This window comes from Ursus maritimus, unplaced genomic scaffold (assembly GCF_017311325.1).
Source record: "Ursus maritimus isolate PB19 unplaced genomic scaffold, ASM1731132v1 scaffold_14, whole genome shotgun sequence".
Taxonomy (NCBI): Eukaryota; Metazoa; Chordata; class Mammalia; order Carnivora; family Ursidae; genus Ursus; species Ursus maritimus.
In genome coordinates, this window is record NW_024423786.1 from 8,074,566 (window position 1) to 8,090,195 (window position 15,630).

The window sequence follows — 15,630 nt, forward strand, 5'->3', positions numbered from 1 at the left end:
CCCGCCTCCCGGAACGAGCCCTGCGGCCCGCGGCCCGGCGTGCGGCGGGGGAGGGCCTTCCCCAGAACGGAGGGCGCCCATTGCTCGAATCGGCAGGGGGCGGGACTCCGAGCAAGACGGAGCTCTCCTGTTGGCCAGGAGGCTTGGAGGCATTGGTCGGAAGCAAGGCGGGGCGGAGCCACTCACGTGGGCCCGAAGAGCGCGAAGCTAGGCAGGGCCGCGGTTCCCCCCGCCAGCCTTCGGTGGGTTTGGGGGCGTCCGCGGACCGCCATCCCACAGTGCAGCTCCCCGCTGCTCAGCGCTTGGCGGCTTAATCAGACGGGTTCCGGTCCCGACCCTCTCCTCGAACCCGCACCGACACCATGACCCCGTTTGCAGAGCAGGAAACTGTGGCTCAGAGAGACCAAGTGACACACCCAGAAAGTGGCAGAGTCGGAAGTTAGGAGCCACAGGAAAAAAGAGCTACACAAAAATGTAAAATGTAAAATTTTTGCTGGGCGAAAAATATCAGAGTTACAAGGCACAAACTTAGTAAAATATTCGCAACACATGACAAAGGGCTGATGTCCTTACTATGTAAAAACTTTTAAGATTTTATTTGACAGAGAGTACGCAGAAGCAGGGGGAAGCAGCAAGAAGCAGACTCCCCTCTGAGCGGGGAGCTTGATGTGGGGCTCCAGGATCATGGCCTGAGCCAAAGGCAGGTTCTTAACCTACTGAGCTACCCATGCACCTGATGAAACTTTCTTAATGAGATACTTAAGTATTAAAATGGAAGCATGTTAACTAGAATTAAAATAAAAGCTTAAAAAAATAAAATGGAAACAGAAATGAACCAAGGAACAGACACGAATTACGAAGGGCTCTTTAATAGGTGAAAAAAAAAAAAAATGGCTCTACCTCTGTCACTTAAAAATACAAGTAAAATTATAAATTTTCACCTATTAAATTGTCAATGATCAAGAAGCATGACAATATTCTTTGTAGCTGAGGATGTGGGGAAATGCATTCCCATACCTGATTCAGTGTAAATTGATACAACCTCTTTGGAAGGCAGCACCTTTTGTAGTTACCAGAATGAAAAACCACCTCAAAATCCAGCATTGGAAGCTAGTCCTATAAATTATGGAATATCCTTAGAAAGGAATACCAGGCAAAAAGACTAAAGTAATCCAAAAATATTGAGGAAGAATGGCCAAAAAAGGATGTTAGAAAACACACACATGCTAAAGCCAGAAATTCCAACTGCTTCAGTTCAATCTAACTTGCAGTTTTGATTTTCTAATGAAAAATTTCTAATGAAAATCTAATGATGGCTGAAGTTAAGCAAAAAGATAAAATTTTCATCATCTTTTGGAAGGACACCCCAAACAAGGAACAGTGGTTGCCTCAGGGCAGAAGAAGGGAGACACTAAAATCCCAGTGGGAAAAAAGGTTTTCTTTCCACCACATAATCGTTTGTACTACTGGATTTTTTTTTTTTTTTTGGTCATGTGTATTTATTAACTAAAAAAAAAGTCAGGCCTTCCCTCTAAGGATTCATAGAAAGGCATCATGGTGCCCGTGAGCCCCTGGAATTGATATACAGACATGTGTATGTATGTATTTACAGCTTGCTAAGGGGAAAAGGTCTGTAAATTGTCAGAAGTTCATTGACCTTTCCACAAATGTATGAAGCTGTGGTCTGGAAATGCAGGTATGTCTAGATAACCAGTATCCTATTGGCACTAGCCGTCTATTGCTCAAACAGCCCTGAAAGTACCCTACTCATAACTGTAAGGTGCTTACCACATGCCCGGTCCTGTCTGGGGCATGTAACACACTCTAGTTGAATCCTCACAGCCACCAGAGTTTAAAACAGGGGTGTCAGTACAGATTACTGTCCTCTGGGACTGGAGCCCACCCAGCTTTGTTACGTATCAGTACCAAGCTGACCTTGTTTGGGGACTACTGAATGCTCTCATGAAGCAAGATCTTCCCCTTGCCCTGACAAACCCAAGAAACGGGTACTTTTTATTCTTCCCATTGTATAGATGAAGAAACAGAGGCTCAGAGTAACTCCCTAACTTGACCCAAGATCACAGAGCTACTAACACCAACATTTATAGCCAGCACCCAACTCTTAGGTGCTCCGTGGGTACAGAGCACCTTCTCCAAACAAATTCATCTGGACACAAAACCAATTACAAGAGATCTGTTTGACTTTACGAATGTATTTTTATTTTACAAAAAAAAGAAAATCACTACAGTAGGCTTCTTTAAAATAGGACACACTGAATTTAAAATAACACTTGTTTCACAAAAAGATTTGCGACATGACTTTTCAGAAAAATACCCAGTGCATAAACCTTAGGTATGTGGCAGAAATATATGTTTAATGTCTTTTTATTTATTTTTATAAAAAAGGACAAGTGCATTTTCAAAGTACTTCTATAGCCATGTCTCACCTGTTCCTTCCAACAACCCAGTGAAGGAAAACAAACAGGTGTTGCTTATAAGAAAACCAAGGTTCCAGGAATTAAATAATTGGTTTAAATAGCAACAGAACTGGGCATGAAACTAGCTCTCTTGAGTCTTCATTCACCCATAAATAATACATACTCTCAAAATAAAAGCTCCACTAAAAATATTAGCATTAGTGGGATGGGAGGGTAAAGGTGTGGAGGAGGCATTAAATAAATATCTGTGGGTTACAGGATTTCTGAGGGAGAAAGTAGAAAACCTGCCGAGCCCTCTGCCAGGTGGCTGGCATGTGTAAACTCAAGACCTTGGGCTGTGGATTAAGAACTGCACTGGGACACAAGCTGAGAATCTTTCAGGCCATGGAAGTTGGCAGGTGGTTGTCGGCAAATATGACCCAGAAAGATTTAACTTTGGAAAGTGCCACTGACAATCCTCCCTCCATTCTTGAGGGGTGTGAGCTGGGTATTACCACACACACCCCAAAACCACAAAATCGCCCACATCCTGGGCTCATGGATCAGGGTTTCCACTTCGGTCTCCAGATGCCCAGCTCTGATTGACAAATCCCAGAAAGAACGATGACTTCATGGAGTTTTGTGTCTTGAAAAGCCGAGGTCCCTTCCTCCCTAACTCACTCTGGTAAGATGGAAGCTTCTCTCTCCTGCCCAGGAAAGCTGATGTTTGGTGTTTCCTGGGAGATTATGATTCTGCCTCAGATTTTTTTCTTGATTTAGTGTTCGTCTTTCCAGTTCAGGACAAGCTGTGCTCTCTAGTCATCAGGGGCCAAAAAGCTCAATGCTGTCCAGTTTCCCTTCTTTGTAGAACACAATATTCTCCATCAGTTTCTTTTTGGCCTCATTGATCTCGATTTTCCATGAAGTCTCTGCAGCTGATGTTCAACAGAAAGTTTAAAGAAAGAACTTGAAAAAAAGGCATTTGGAAATAGTTACTATTATTATAGTTCTTAGAAAGTCAGACTTGGTCAGTTTCTCACTTAAATCAGATTTGTGAATCAGGCCCTGAGCGCAATGAGCATTTTCATTGTTTCTGCCTTTGCAGTGAAGTCCCACCACCTGCCCCCACTTTTCCAAAAGGAGGGGGCTTCCATGCTCCTTCCGTGGGTGGGAGAGGTTGGGATGAACACTTACACCCTCTCTCTCTTTTCCCTCCTCTCTCCTCCCAGTGGGAGGAGGAGCAATAGGAGTGGTAGAGCCTGGGACATTGATTAAGCCATGTTTACTAGGGGAGAGGGACACTGCATTGAAAAGGCCTTCCAAATTTTTATTTCTGAAGGAAGCCTGGGATATTTAGATAGGAGAGAAAGAGATAGGAAGAGTTTTGACTTGGTCCCTAAGTACGATGGGGAGCCACACAAGGGCTTTAAACAAGGGATGGCATGAGCTGTTTTTTTAAAAACACTCTGAAGATAACATAAAATAACATAAAATAAAATAAATAAAAACCACTCTGGCTGGTCCCCGGAGAAAGGATGGGGTAAGGGGCCAGAACGGATTAGGGAGGAAGGGAGGATACAGAAGGCTGTGTGGTCATCCAGCAAGAGGACAGTAGCTTAGCCAAAGGGGGTGGGGGGGAGGTGAGGCAATGCAGAGAAGCAGATGGAGTTGAGAGATATTTAGGTGATGGACCGGACAAAATGGGCCAGAGAGAGAGGTAGGTATCAAGGATGACCCCCATCCGAGGTTTCTTTTTGTGCAGTCTGCTGGTAGGTGAATGGCTGAATAGTCAAAGAATGAGTGAATGAGAGCGCCAGAAGAAATAAATGATGGGCTGAGTTAGAGATGCATGAGCGAGCTTGCATATGCACTTAGATCTCCACACACTTACCGTCCTGGGGAGGCTCTGGACTGGCCCAGGCCGCAGGGGAGGTGTCTGCCTGCACTCCCCCACAGACCTGCAGGCTGCCTTCTCCGTCCTCTGTTGAGGGGAGTGAGGCAGCAGCCCCAGCCCCGGGTGCTACCGTCATGGAGTAGGAAGCATCGAGACTGGAATTGTCCACATCATCTGTTTCTTCTGGGGTGTTGGAGGAAGAGCCTGTGCCCTCAGAAAGCCCACTCAAAGGGAGCAATGTCTCCGGACCTCTGAGCCGCTGTTCCACAGCAGCCACAGAGCCACACACCTTGGGGAGAGGAGAGACAAGAATTCTTTCTGAAATTGGGGCACCTGGATGGCTCAGTCGGTTAAGCATTGGACATTTGATCTCAGCTCAGGTCTTGATCTCAGGGTTGTGAGTTCAAGGCCCATGTTGGGCTCCAGGCTGGCCATGGAGGCCTACTGAAAGAAAGAAAGAAAGAAAGAAAGAAAGAAAGAAAGAAAGAAAGAAAAGGACTCTTTCTGAAAAGAAAGAAAAGAAAGAAAGGAAAGAAAAGAAAGAAAGAAAGAAAGAAAGAAAGAAAGAAAGAAAGAAAGAAAGAAAGAAAAGGACTCTTTCTGAAATCAAAAATCTTATAGGTATCCCAGGCCTCAGGAGATAAAATGAAGAATCAACATGTTGATTCTTGTTGCTTTGTCTGGAAGAACAGTGAAAGCCCTTTGAACAGAGCTGACCTTGCCCCCATCCACCCTAGCCATAGATGAGAGCACATGACCAAGATGGACCAATCATTGTATCCTATTTCTCTGACATGTTAATGATCCCGGTTTGGGCACGTGACCCAAGCTGGCCAATCAGAATCCTTCTCTGGGATTTTCTACATAAAACTTACTGACAAAGGACTCCCGATTCCTCTCTAGTGGCTGACCCAGACTCTCCACCTACAAAGAAAACCCATTCACAGTAGGAAAAAATGAAGACCCCTACAAAGAATAAAGCAGAGGCAACAGATGGAGAAGTGGGGCACAGGCACAGAGACACAGATAAATGCACGTTTGCTGGTAGAGACCCTGGGTCTAGCTGGCCTAGCAACGTCTGTCCTGTCTGCTGTTTGGTTACATAAGCCAATAAATTCATTCATTCATTTATTCATTCATTCACTCATTCATATACTGCCTCCCAATCTCCCTTGCTGTGTGAGTGTGTGTGTGTGTGTGAGAGAGAGAGAGACAGAGAGAGAGAGAGAGAGAGACTAAGAGTTCGACCTGAGTTCTATCGTTTTGAACTGGAAATGCCCTAAGTAATATAGATATTACTTACCCTTGAGGGTGTTTCTAATTAAGGATGTTAGGAAATCAGAAGGAGGCAGGGAAGGAATGCTTCTTCTTTACACACAAACACACACACACACACACACACACACACACACACACACACACACACGGTTCTGCTTTACCAGGGACTGGGGTATGGCTCGGGGTTGAGGCCTTTACCTAGATGGCATTTCATAAACCAGGGCTGTATTTGGCTGCAAGCAACAGATGGTATTGGAGCTCATAGAAGCTGAGCAGGGAAGTGATGGGTAAAGGCCACTCAGAGCCTGAGGGTGGTGTGCTGCAGGCCTTGGGGGGTCCAGGATCCCAGGCTCAGATGTTAACAGAACACTGCTTTCTCTGAATCTCCTTCCTCAGCAGCCCCACCACAAGCCACTCTTCCCCATGTACTTTTTGTTCTAGCCACTCTGACATTCCAGACCCTTGACCATGCCAGGCTTTCTCTCATCTCAGGCCATCTGCATGAGTTGTTCCATCTGCTTGGATTGCTCTTTGTCTGTTTACGCATCACTTCCTCTGGAAAAGTCCTCCTGGGTGGGGCCCCATCACAAGCTATCCCATTGCTCCCCACCCAGATGATTACTGTGCATTGTCTGAGAGCTCCAGGAAAGTAGAACTGGACCTGCCTTGTTCACCAATTTATCCTCCCCCCCCCCCCGGGGCCCAGCACACAAGTCCTGAATGACTGACTGACTGCTGTACCACTCGGGCACTTGGGGAACAGCCCAGGCAAAGAATGATGACTCGGGTCTTGAGTTGCGGGTCTCTAGCTCCTGCCACGTTATGCTGCAAGATGGTGAACAAGGAAATGAACCAGGAGTCCAGAGAGCTCTGACAGATACTCACTCCGTGGCCTCATCTTCTCCTCTCTGGACCTTTACTTCCCTATCTATAAAATGGCGGGCTTGGGCTACAGCAGTGGTGCTTGAAGACTTTTTTTTTCAGCTACTAAATCTTCCCTCAAATAAATTCCTAAGAATTCAATATGCTCATGTGAAGTGAAGGGGGGTGTCTGGTGGTAGTCATGGGTGGGGCCTGCAGCTCCCCACACCCTTTTGAGCCCCTCTCTGCCAGACACTACTTGAAAATCACTCAGCTAGATGGTCTCAAAGAGTCCTCTCAGGCAGTTCTTCGGTCCTTAGAAATATCTAGCAGTTGTCCCCAAATTTACACCTGTTACCATGGAAACCACCACTATATGTCACATCCATAGGAAAATGTTTTATCTCCTAATGTGGTTGATTTCTGGGGTATCTGCCTAGCCCCTGGGCTAAGGATGCTCCCTTCCTCTGGGACTTAGCTCTTTCCACATTTCTGGGGTGGACCCCCTGACTACTAGGTTTACATACTGGATCCCACTCCCCTCACCTTACCTGATTGGCCAACAGGTGGACTGCTGACTCTAGGTAGGCCAAACAGGCTCTCTCACTGAGAGACTGGAATTGGAACCAGGATACTTGATCTCTCAGTGAGGATAGAACTTAACATATAAACAATACAGACCATATACCCTAGCCAAAAGGATAGAGGCAAAGAAAAGGGAGTCTATAGACAGAGGAAGAATCAAGCAGATTCAGAGAAAGCAGTGTTCTGTTAACATCTGAGCCTGGGATCCTGGACCCCCCAAGGCCTGCAGCACACCACCCTCAGGCTCTGAGTGGCCCTTACCCATCACTTCCCTGCTCAGCTTCTATGAGCTCCAATACCATCTGCTGCTTGCAACCAAATACACCCCTGGTTTATGAAATGCCATCTAGGTAAAGGCCTCAACCCCGAGCCATACCCCAGTCCCTGGTAAAGCAGAACCATGTGGCCACCAGGATGGGAGGGCCCCCTCCCCGGCCCAGAGCAGGGCCCATCACCAGGGGGTAAAGGCTGAGAATGAGGCTCACCTCGGCCAAGTCAGCATTTCGCCTCCGCAGGCAGATGCAGGCAGCCATGGCCAAGGCCTCGGCGCAGTCCTCCAGCAGCCTCCCGGCCCTCTTCTCCAGGTACTTCTGGCAGATCTCCTTAGCCATCACCTTTTCCACGCCCGTCTTCCTGCAGCACTGCGAGGTGGTGCTGCTTGGAATTTCACTGAGGAGTAAATCCTTCTGTGGGAAGAAGAGGATAAACACCCCTGTGTGAGCTGCAGGGATGTGGGATTCTACCACACAGCCCCCAACCACCCCCACGACTGCGCCAGACCTGCAAAACTTCAAAGAAAAAAGGATTTTAAGAAATAAATGCAAGGATCCAAGAAACAAGTAAAAAAGCCAGAACTGGAGAATTGCTAAATTCCCTACACATATAGGGCGTTCCATAGTACACTCCACCCAGGCAGGGGCTTAACCTGGGCCTCAGTTGCTTCATCAGGAAAATGGGGATAATAGGACTAACACAAAGATTAAAAGATATAATGCATCTAGGGGCACCTGGGTGGTTCAGTTGGTTAAGTGTCTGCCTTTGGCTCAGGTCATGATCTCAGGGTCCTGGGATCCAGCCCCAGGTAAGGCTACCTGCTCAGTGGGGAGTCTGCTTCTCCTTTTCCCTCTGCCCTTCTCCAGCCCCCATCCCCACTGGTGCGCACTGGCTCTCTCTCTAATAAATAAATAAAATCTTTAAAAAAAAGATATAATGCACCTAAAGCATTAAGTGTGATACTCAACACAAAATAAAGATCCAATAGTCTATTAGTGATAATAATTAATAGTAATAACAGCCCCCATTTCTATACTACTACATGCCGGGCACTTCACTTACATTAATAATTTAATCTTATTAACAATTACAGGCGCGCTCTTTTACGATATAAGATACACATTTAGGATGTAGGTTCTGACCCATGCATATTTATTTATTTACTGAAGTTTGAGAGGCATTATTTTTTTTAAGTTTTATTTATTTAAGTAATTTCTGTACAAAGTAGGGCTGGAACTCATGACACTGAGATCAAGAGTTGCATGCCCTTCCGACTGAACCAGCCAGGTGCCTCAAACCCACGTATTTTTAATAGGAGATCTACTATATAAAATTAAGTATACTTATATATTTCATAAATTTTGTATTTACATATAAGTTTTATAACATTTTATACTATATAGAAAGCAGGAATTTGAACTATGCATATAACAGAAAATACGTTATATATTTTTGTACAAATATATAGTATATTTATATAGTATAAATTATGTTTCATAATATTTCATAAGTATATATGTACATATTTGCAAATATAAATGTTACAAATATATTAAATACACTGATTAAATATATTAAATATATAAGGAAATATATGATTTAATTATGTATAATATTGATTGATATATAGTGTATTAATCTATTATATTTATATAACACATGAAACATTTACATTTATGTTTTTATATTTCTGATATATTTATTGTATAAATAATAAAACATTTATATATAAATTTTCCATGTATATTCTATTTGTTATATGTAAGTTTTGTTTTCGTTTTGTTTTGAAAGTGAGAGAGCACAAGCAACAGGAGAGGCAGAGGGAGAGAGAAAAGCAGGCTCCCCACTGAGCAGGGATCCTGACGTGGGACTCAATCCCAGGACTCCGGGATCATGACCTGAGCCAAAGGGAGACGCTTAGACCACTGAGCCACCCAGGCGTCCCTCTATTTTCTTTTTTATACCTTCCTGTACTTACTAAATGTTCTACAAGCCTGTCTTGCATTTATAATTAGAAAAATTAAAATTAAAAGTTTTTTGTTTGTGTTTTTTTTAATGTCGAGAATTCCCACTTTCCCATCTGTAACTATGGCCATCAGAAACCCCAGATTTTGTGACAATCTGGCACCTGCTGACCTTTCTCATCTCATCTCTCCCCCCCTTGACTCACCGTACTCAGTCACTCTGGCTTTCTTCTGTTCTTGTATGTACCTAAACTCATCCTGCCCCAGAGCCTTTTCACTTGCTGTTCCCTCTGCCTAGAATGCTCCTCCTCTAAGTCTTACCATGTCCTGGTCCCTCACCTCAGTCAGGTCTCTGCTCAGATGCCACCTTCTCCAAGAAGCCTTCCCTGACCTAAAAGATCCCTCTCCTTGCTCCTCCACTCTATCCCCTAACCTTATTTCACATTTCTTTTTTTTTTTAAGATTTTATTTATTTATTTTTGAGAAAGAAAGAGCACGAGTGGGAGGGGGTTGGGGCAGAGGGAGAAACAGACTCCCTACTAAGCAGGGAGTCCAATGCGGGACTCAATCCCAGGACCCCGGGACCACGAGCTGAAGGCAGACACCCAATCAACTGAGCCACCCAGGCACCCCCTTATTTCACATTTCTTAATAGCACATATCACCGGCCTGGAATTACACACATCTTCATTTACTTGAATATGGTTTGCTCTCCCCCAGTAGAGTGAAAGTTCCAGGAGGGCAAAAACTTCCTCCTGCTCACCTTTGTATCCCCAACCCCAAGAACATTGTCTGGCATGTAGTAAGTACCTCACGAATGTTTTCACGCATTTTACGTACTAACTTATTTTTTGGCAAGGTTTCTTTTTTTCTTTTTTATGTAATTTTATTATTTTTAACAGAAGCGATTCCTTAAATGTAAAACTAAATTAATTTTATTGCTTTATACAGATTTTCATAAAAATACATTTACAACTCTGAAAAAAAAGATTATCAGAGATTATCAGGCATGGGCTGTGATATTTGCTTCAAAAACAAGACAGTCCCCACTCTTCCTCAGTTTCCCCATCCAGAAAATGGGTCATCTGAGGATCCAGTAATACCTCCATGCCTGACACCATAAGGAATTCAATACCTGGAGACTAAAAACCTCCAGCTGGCAAGGGTTGCCTTTATGAATACCCTTTTGCACAATTCTCTCATGGGAGCTCTGCCTTTTAAATGTTTGTCTTTTTAAAAGGTATCATGGTGTTTAAAGGTGATAAATCAATAAATACAAGGAGAGTGTTATTTTCAGATATGGAGGTCACCACCGTCTGAAACAGAATCAGAAACTGTTTGAAAGGGGCGTGTGAGTGGCTCATCCGGTTAAGCTTCTGCCTTTGGCTCAGGTCTTGATCGCAGGGTCCTGGGATCGAGCCCCGCATTGGGCTCCTTGCTCAGCAGGGAGCCTGCTTCTCCCTCTACCTCTGCCTGCTGCTCCCCCGCTTGTGCTCACTCTCTCTCTCTGTTTAACAAATAAATAAAATCTTTAAAAAAGAAAGAAAGAAACTGTTCAAAACAACTGCCCTGAAAGAATGATAGGAGCAGAGGCTCACCATTTGACTCCCCCAGTGAAATAGTGGATCTCATCTGGCAAGAGTCATCAGGAGATGCTAAGAACACTCGGGGGTAGGGTGATGGGGGAACTTAGTGATGGGGGGAGTCAGCAACTCCACCTGGACCCACTGATGAACCTCAGCACTGGAAGGAGGAGGACCCACTATGCGCCTCATGTTGTGATGCGGTGGGAAGCACCAGGCACCACTCAGGAAGCTGCACTGATCGTGAATCTAACCGAGTCTCAGGATAAGAGGTATAGAGAAACAAGTTAAGAATACCACAAGAACAGGAGTGGGGGGAGCCTGGGTGGCTCAGTCGGTTGAGCGTCTGACTCTTGGTTTTGGCTCAGGTCGTGATCTCAGGGGTGTGAGATTGAGCCCCTAGTTGGGCTCCGTCCTTGGCATGGAGTCTGCTTGAGATTCTCTCTCTCCTTCTGCTTCTGCCCCTTACCCCACTTGCACGCGTGTGTGCTTTCTCTTTCTCTCTCTAAATGAATTTTTTAAAAAGTCTTAAAAAAAATACCACAAGGACGTAAAAATCCAGAACATGAGAAACTTACAGCACAAATGACTCACTTAATGCAAAAATGCAATGATATATGGAAAGAAAACGGGGAGGGGTTCAGGTGGAGAACAGAGGAGTTTAAGTGTGGCCCGGCTGGCTCAATCAGAAGAGCATGCAGCTCTTGGTCTTGGAGGTCGTGAGTTCGAGCCCCACATGGGGTGCAGAGATTACTTAAATTACAAAAAAAAAAAATCTTAAAAAAAGAAGTTTCAAGAAACATAATCATTTTTTTTAAAGATGTATTTATTTATTGAAGGGAGGTAGTGGGGGAGGAGCAGAGGGAGACAGAGAGAAAGTCCCAAGCAGAGTCTGTGCAGAGCATGGAGCCCAACATGGGCTTGATCCCCACCACCCCAAGATCACAACCTGAGCCGAAACCAAGAGTCAGATGCTTAACCGACTCTGCCACCCAGGCACCCCTTTTTTACTTTTTTAAATATTTATAAGAAACATAATTAATGGTAACACGTGGACTTTGTATCAGTTTCAAACAAACTAACTTTAAAAAGCAAATTTTGAGACAACTTGGGACATTTAAACATGGAATGGGCATTAGATGATATTAAGGAATTAAGAAAACTATTTTATGGGTGGAATAACATAATATCTGGGATATGCTTTAAAATACACACACACACACACACACACACACACACACACACACACACACGTTTTTCTGTTCCAAAAGAAATAAGAATGTTGCTGATAACTGATGGGATGGATGGATGGAAATTCCTTATACTCTTCTCTTTACTTTGTGCATGTTTGAAATTGTCCCTAACAGAAAAGGCTTTCAAGAACTGGCCATGCCTGAACCCAGGGAAGGGGAGAAGAGTACGTGGTATTGCTACCCTGTGTGGATGGGTTTTCTGAACCAAGTATGCAGATTATCTCCCTATTTTCACTCTCCAAAGGTAACACCTGCTAATGGTTTGGATTATATTACCCTAGACCTTCTGCTACAGAAGTCTTTAGCTATAATCACTTTGGTTATATATTTACTTATATATAATAATTATTATAGTGGCAAGCAACTGCTTCAGAGGTATTAAAATGATAGTAATGGGAGGCACCTGGGTGGCTCAGTCGTTGAGCGTCTGCCTTCGACTCGGGTCATGATCCCGGGATCCTGGCATCGGGCCCCATATCGGGCTCCCTGCTCAGCGGGAAGCCTGCTTCTCCCTCTCCCACTCCACCTGCTTGTGTTCCCTTTCTCGCTGTATCTCTCTCTGTCAAATAAATAAAATCTTTAAAAAAAAATAACAGTAATAGGGATGCCTGGGTGGCTCAGTCAGTTAAGCATCTGCCTTTTTTTTTTTTTTAAAGATTTTATTTATTTATTTGACAGAGATAGAGACAGCCAGCGAGAGAGGGAACACAAGCAGGGGGAGTGGGAGAGGAAGAAGCAGGCTCATAGCAGAGGAGCCTGATGTGGGGCTCGATCCCATAACGCCGGGATCACGCCCTGAGCCGAAGGCAGATGCTTAACCGCTGTGCCACCCAGGCGCCCCTAAGCATCTGCCTTTGACTCAGGTCATGATCCCGCATCCTGGGATACAGTCTATCAGGCTCCCTGCTAAGTGGGGAGCCTGCTTCTCCCTCTGCCTGCTGCTCCCCCTGCTTGTGCGTGCTCTCTCTCTCTCTCTGACAAATAAATAAAATCTTTTTTAAAAAATAAATGAAATAACAGTAATAATAGGAATAGCTAACACATACAGTACTTACTATGTTCTAGTCACTGTGTTTGGTACTGTTTTAGGGATACACTACTTAACTTTCACTAAACCCTCTTAGATACTATCATCATCGCCAACTTATAAACAAGAAAATATAAGACACTACTTTTTTATTCATCCATATATTTATTACCAAAGACAGGATTAAACTATATACTGTTCTGAACTTGCTTTTTTGACTTAGAAATAGTTCCCTGTCAGAACATATATATTTTTCTCATTTTTTTATAAGAACGTTTATGTTAGCTTTATTCAGAAAGACCAAAACCTGGAAGCATCCCAAATGTCCAACAACTGATGGATAAACCAATGGTCATACATCCACACAATGGAATACTCAGCAGCAATAAAAAGAATGACCAACTAGTACACATAATAACAAGGGTGAATCTCAAAATATGACACTGAGTCAAAGAGGCCTGAAACAAACAGGTACACGCTCTATGTTCCATCTATCTGATACCCCAAAAAAGAACACATGGACAGAAATTAGATCAGGAGGGGCGCCTGGGTGGCTCAGTTGGTTAAGCATCTGCCTTTGGCTCAGGTCATGACCCCGGGATGGAGCCCTGTGTCAGGCTCCCTACTCAGCGAGAGCCTGCTTCTCCTTCTGCCTCTGCCTGCTGCTCCCCCTGCTTGTCCTCTTGCTCTCTCTCTGCCTCCCTCTCTCTATTTCTCTCTCTATATCAAATAAATAAACAAATAAATAAATATTTTTTTAAAAAAGAAATTAGATATGGAAGTGGGAAGGAGGGATTGACTATAAAGTTGCCCAAGGGAATTTTCTGGAAGGATGAAAATACTCCATATCTTGATTATGGTAGTATTGGTTACATAACTGTCCACATTTTCCAAAATTTATATCATTCTGTACACTTCACAAGTATGAATTATACCTCAACAGAAATGAACGCACATGCCCACAGTGAGACCCGCACAGAAAAGTACGTAGCAGCTACAGGTGTAACGGTCATAAGCTGGAAACATACCAAGTGTCCATCAATAGGTGAGTGGACACACAGTGGCACACCCCTGCGATGGAACATTACTCAGCAAAAAGAAATGAACCACAACCCACACAAAGAGCATGGGACGTATCTCAGAGTAACCATGCTGACTGGAAAAATCCAGACACCAAAAGAGCCAACTCTCTCTGATTTCATTTATATGAAAGTCCAGAGAGTGGAAACTTGTGCAGTGACAGAAACTAGATCAGTGGCGGTAGGGGATGTCAGGGGCTGGGAGAGGTGGGAGGGGAGGATTACCAAGGAGAAGAGGTAGCTTCTGGGGTGGTAGGCATGGTCATGAACTTGACTTGGTGATGATGTCACAGATATATACATATGTCAAAGTTGATCACATAACACACTGCATCCTCATTATAAACATTTATAAACACTTGTTCATGAAGTTATTTATAAATAATTTCGCGGAATTTCCACGGTGTATGATTATACTGTAATTTCCTTCACCACCTCCCAACTGAGATACTTTACTTGTTTGCAGCTGTTTACTAATATAAATAACGCTACAGTGAACGTCCATGTCTTTCCTCCCTTGTATGTGTATGTCCCTTTGTACAAGTGAAATTACTTCATCAGAAGGTACATCCATGTTAAATTTTGATGGAAACCACCCAATGGCCTTCGGAAAACACCGTGACCACAAACACTCCCCCGAGGGTGGGGGAGGGGCCTGCTTCCTCCTACCCTGGACCGCACTAGGTGTTAGTAGTTTTCATCTCTGATTTGAATCTAAATTACATGTTCAATCTTAATTTTTTAATTAAGATTTTTTTTTAAAAAATTATATCCTCCACATTTTTTAAAGTAAACTCTACGCCCAACATGGAGCTCGAACTCATGACCCCAAGATCAAGAATCGTATGTTCCACTGACTGAGCCAGCCAGCCGGCACCCTTCCTCCACATTTTTAGAAACCATTAACAAAAACACCTTCCAGAAAATATCACATAAGTATCTCAAAAGACTCCTTGTCCTGCGACGTTCATTCAGGGAGACCCAGAGGAATGTCAGGGAATTCACCTCAAGAAAACTGTCAGAATACGAGAAACCACCTTAAACTGCCCCAAACCACATCTGAGGTGCTGAAACCCACCTCTTTGTAATACCTAGGGCCCAGTCTCCAAAAGCGGAATGGCTTTCTGTGGGTAGGAAGGCCTTCAGCTCCCCACCCCAAGGTCCAGGGGATGTTTTGGGGACCCAGTCACACACACACACAAAAAAAAAAAAGCCAGCTGTTCTAATGGCCTCAACCTCAAGTCAGGAAAGGCGCTTCCTCTCAAACTGATGAAGAGGAGTAGAGCCTTCACAGGACTTGGAACTCTGCAGAAGACATGAGTTCAAATCCCAGTTCCACCACTGATCTCACTGGGGGGCAAGACCCAAGTCTCTTCACCTTGGCCTTAGTTTTCTCATCTGTGAAATGGGGATGAT

General features: G+C 44.1%; 1 protein-coding gene across 1 annotated transcript in view; it reads right to left on the bottom strand.

Annotated features, from left to right (window-relative positions):
* Window positions 1-2,197: 2,197 nt before the first annotated feature.
* The window catches only part of IRAK2 (interleukin 1 receptor associated kinase 2), a 58,712-nt gene continuing 45,279 nt past the window's right edge, over window positions 2,198-15,630 (bottom strand). Inside the window, exons 11-13 of the mRNA XM_008697893.2 lie at window positions 7,521-7,721; window positions 4,309-4,600; window positions 2,198-3,352 (exon numbers count right to left, since the gene is read on the bottom strand). Coding sequence (XP_008696115.2) covers window positions 3,240-3,352; window positions 4,309-4,600; window positions 7,521-7,721 — 606 coding nt within the window. The 3' untranslated portion in view covers window positions 2,198-3,239. The remainder of the gene's footprint in view (window positions 3,353-4,308; window positions 4,601-7,520; window positions 7,722-15,630) is intronic.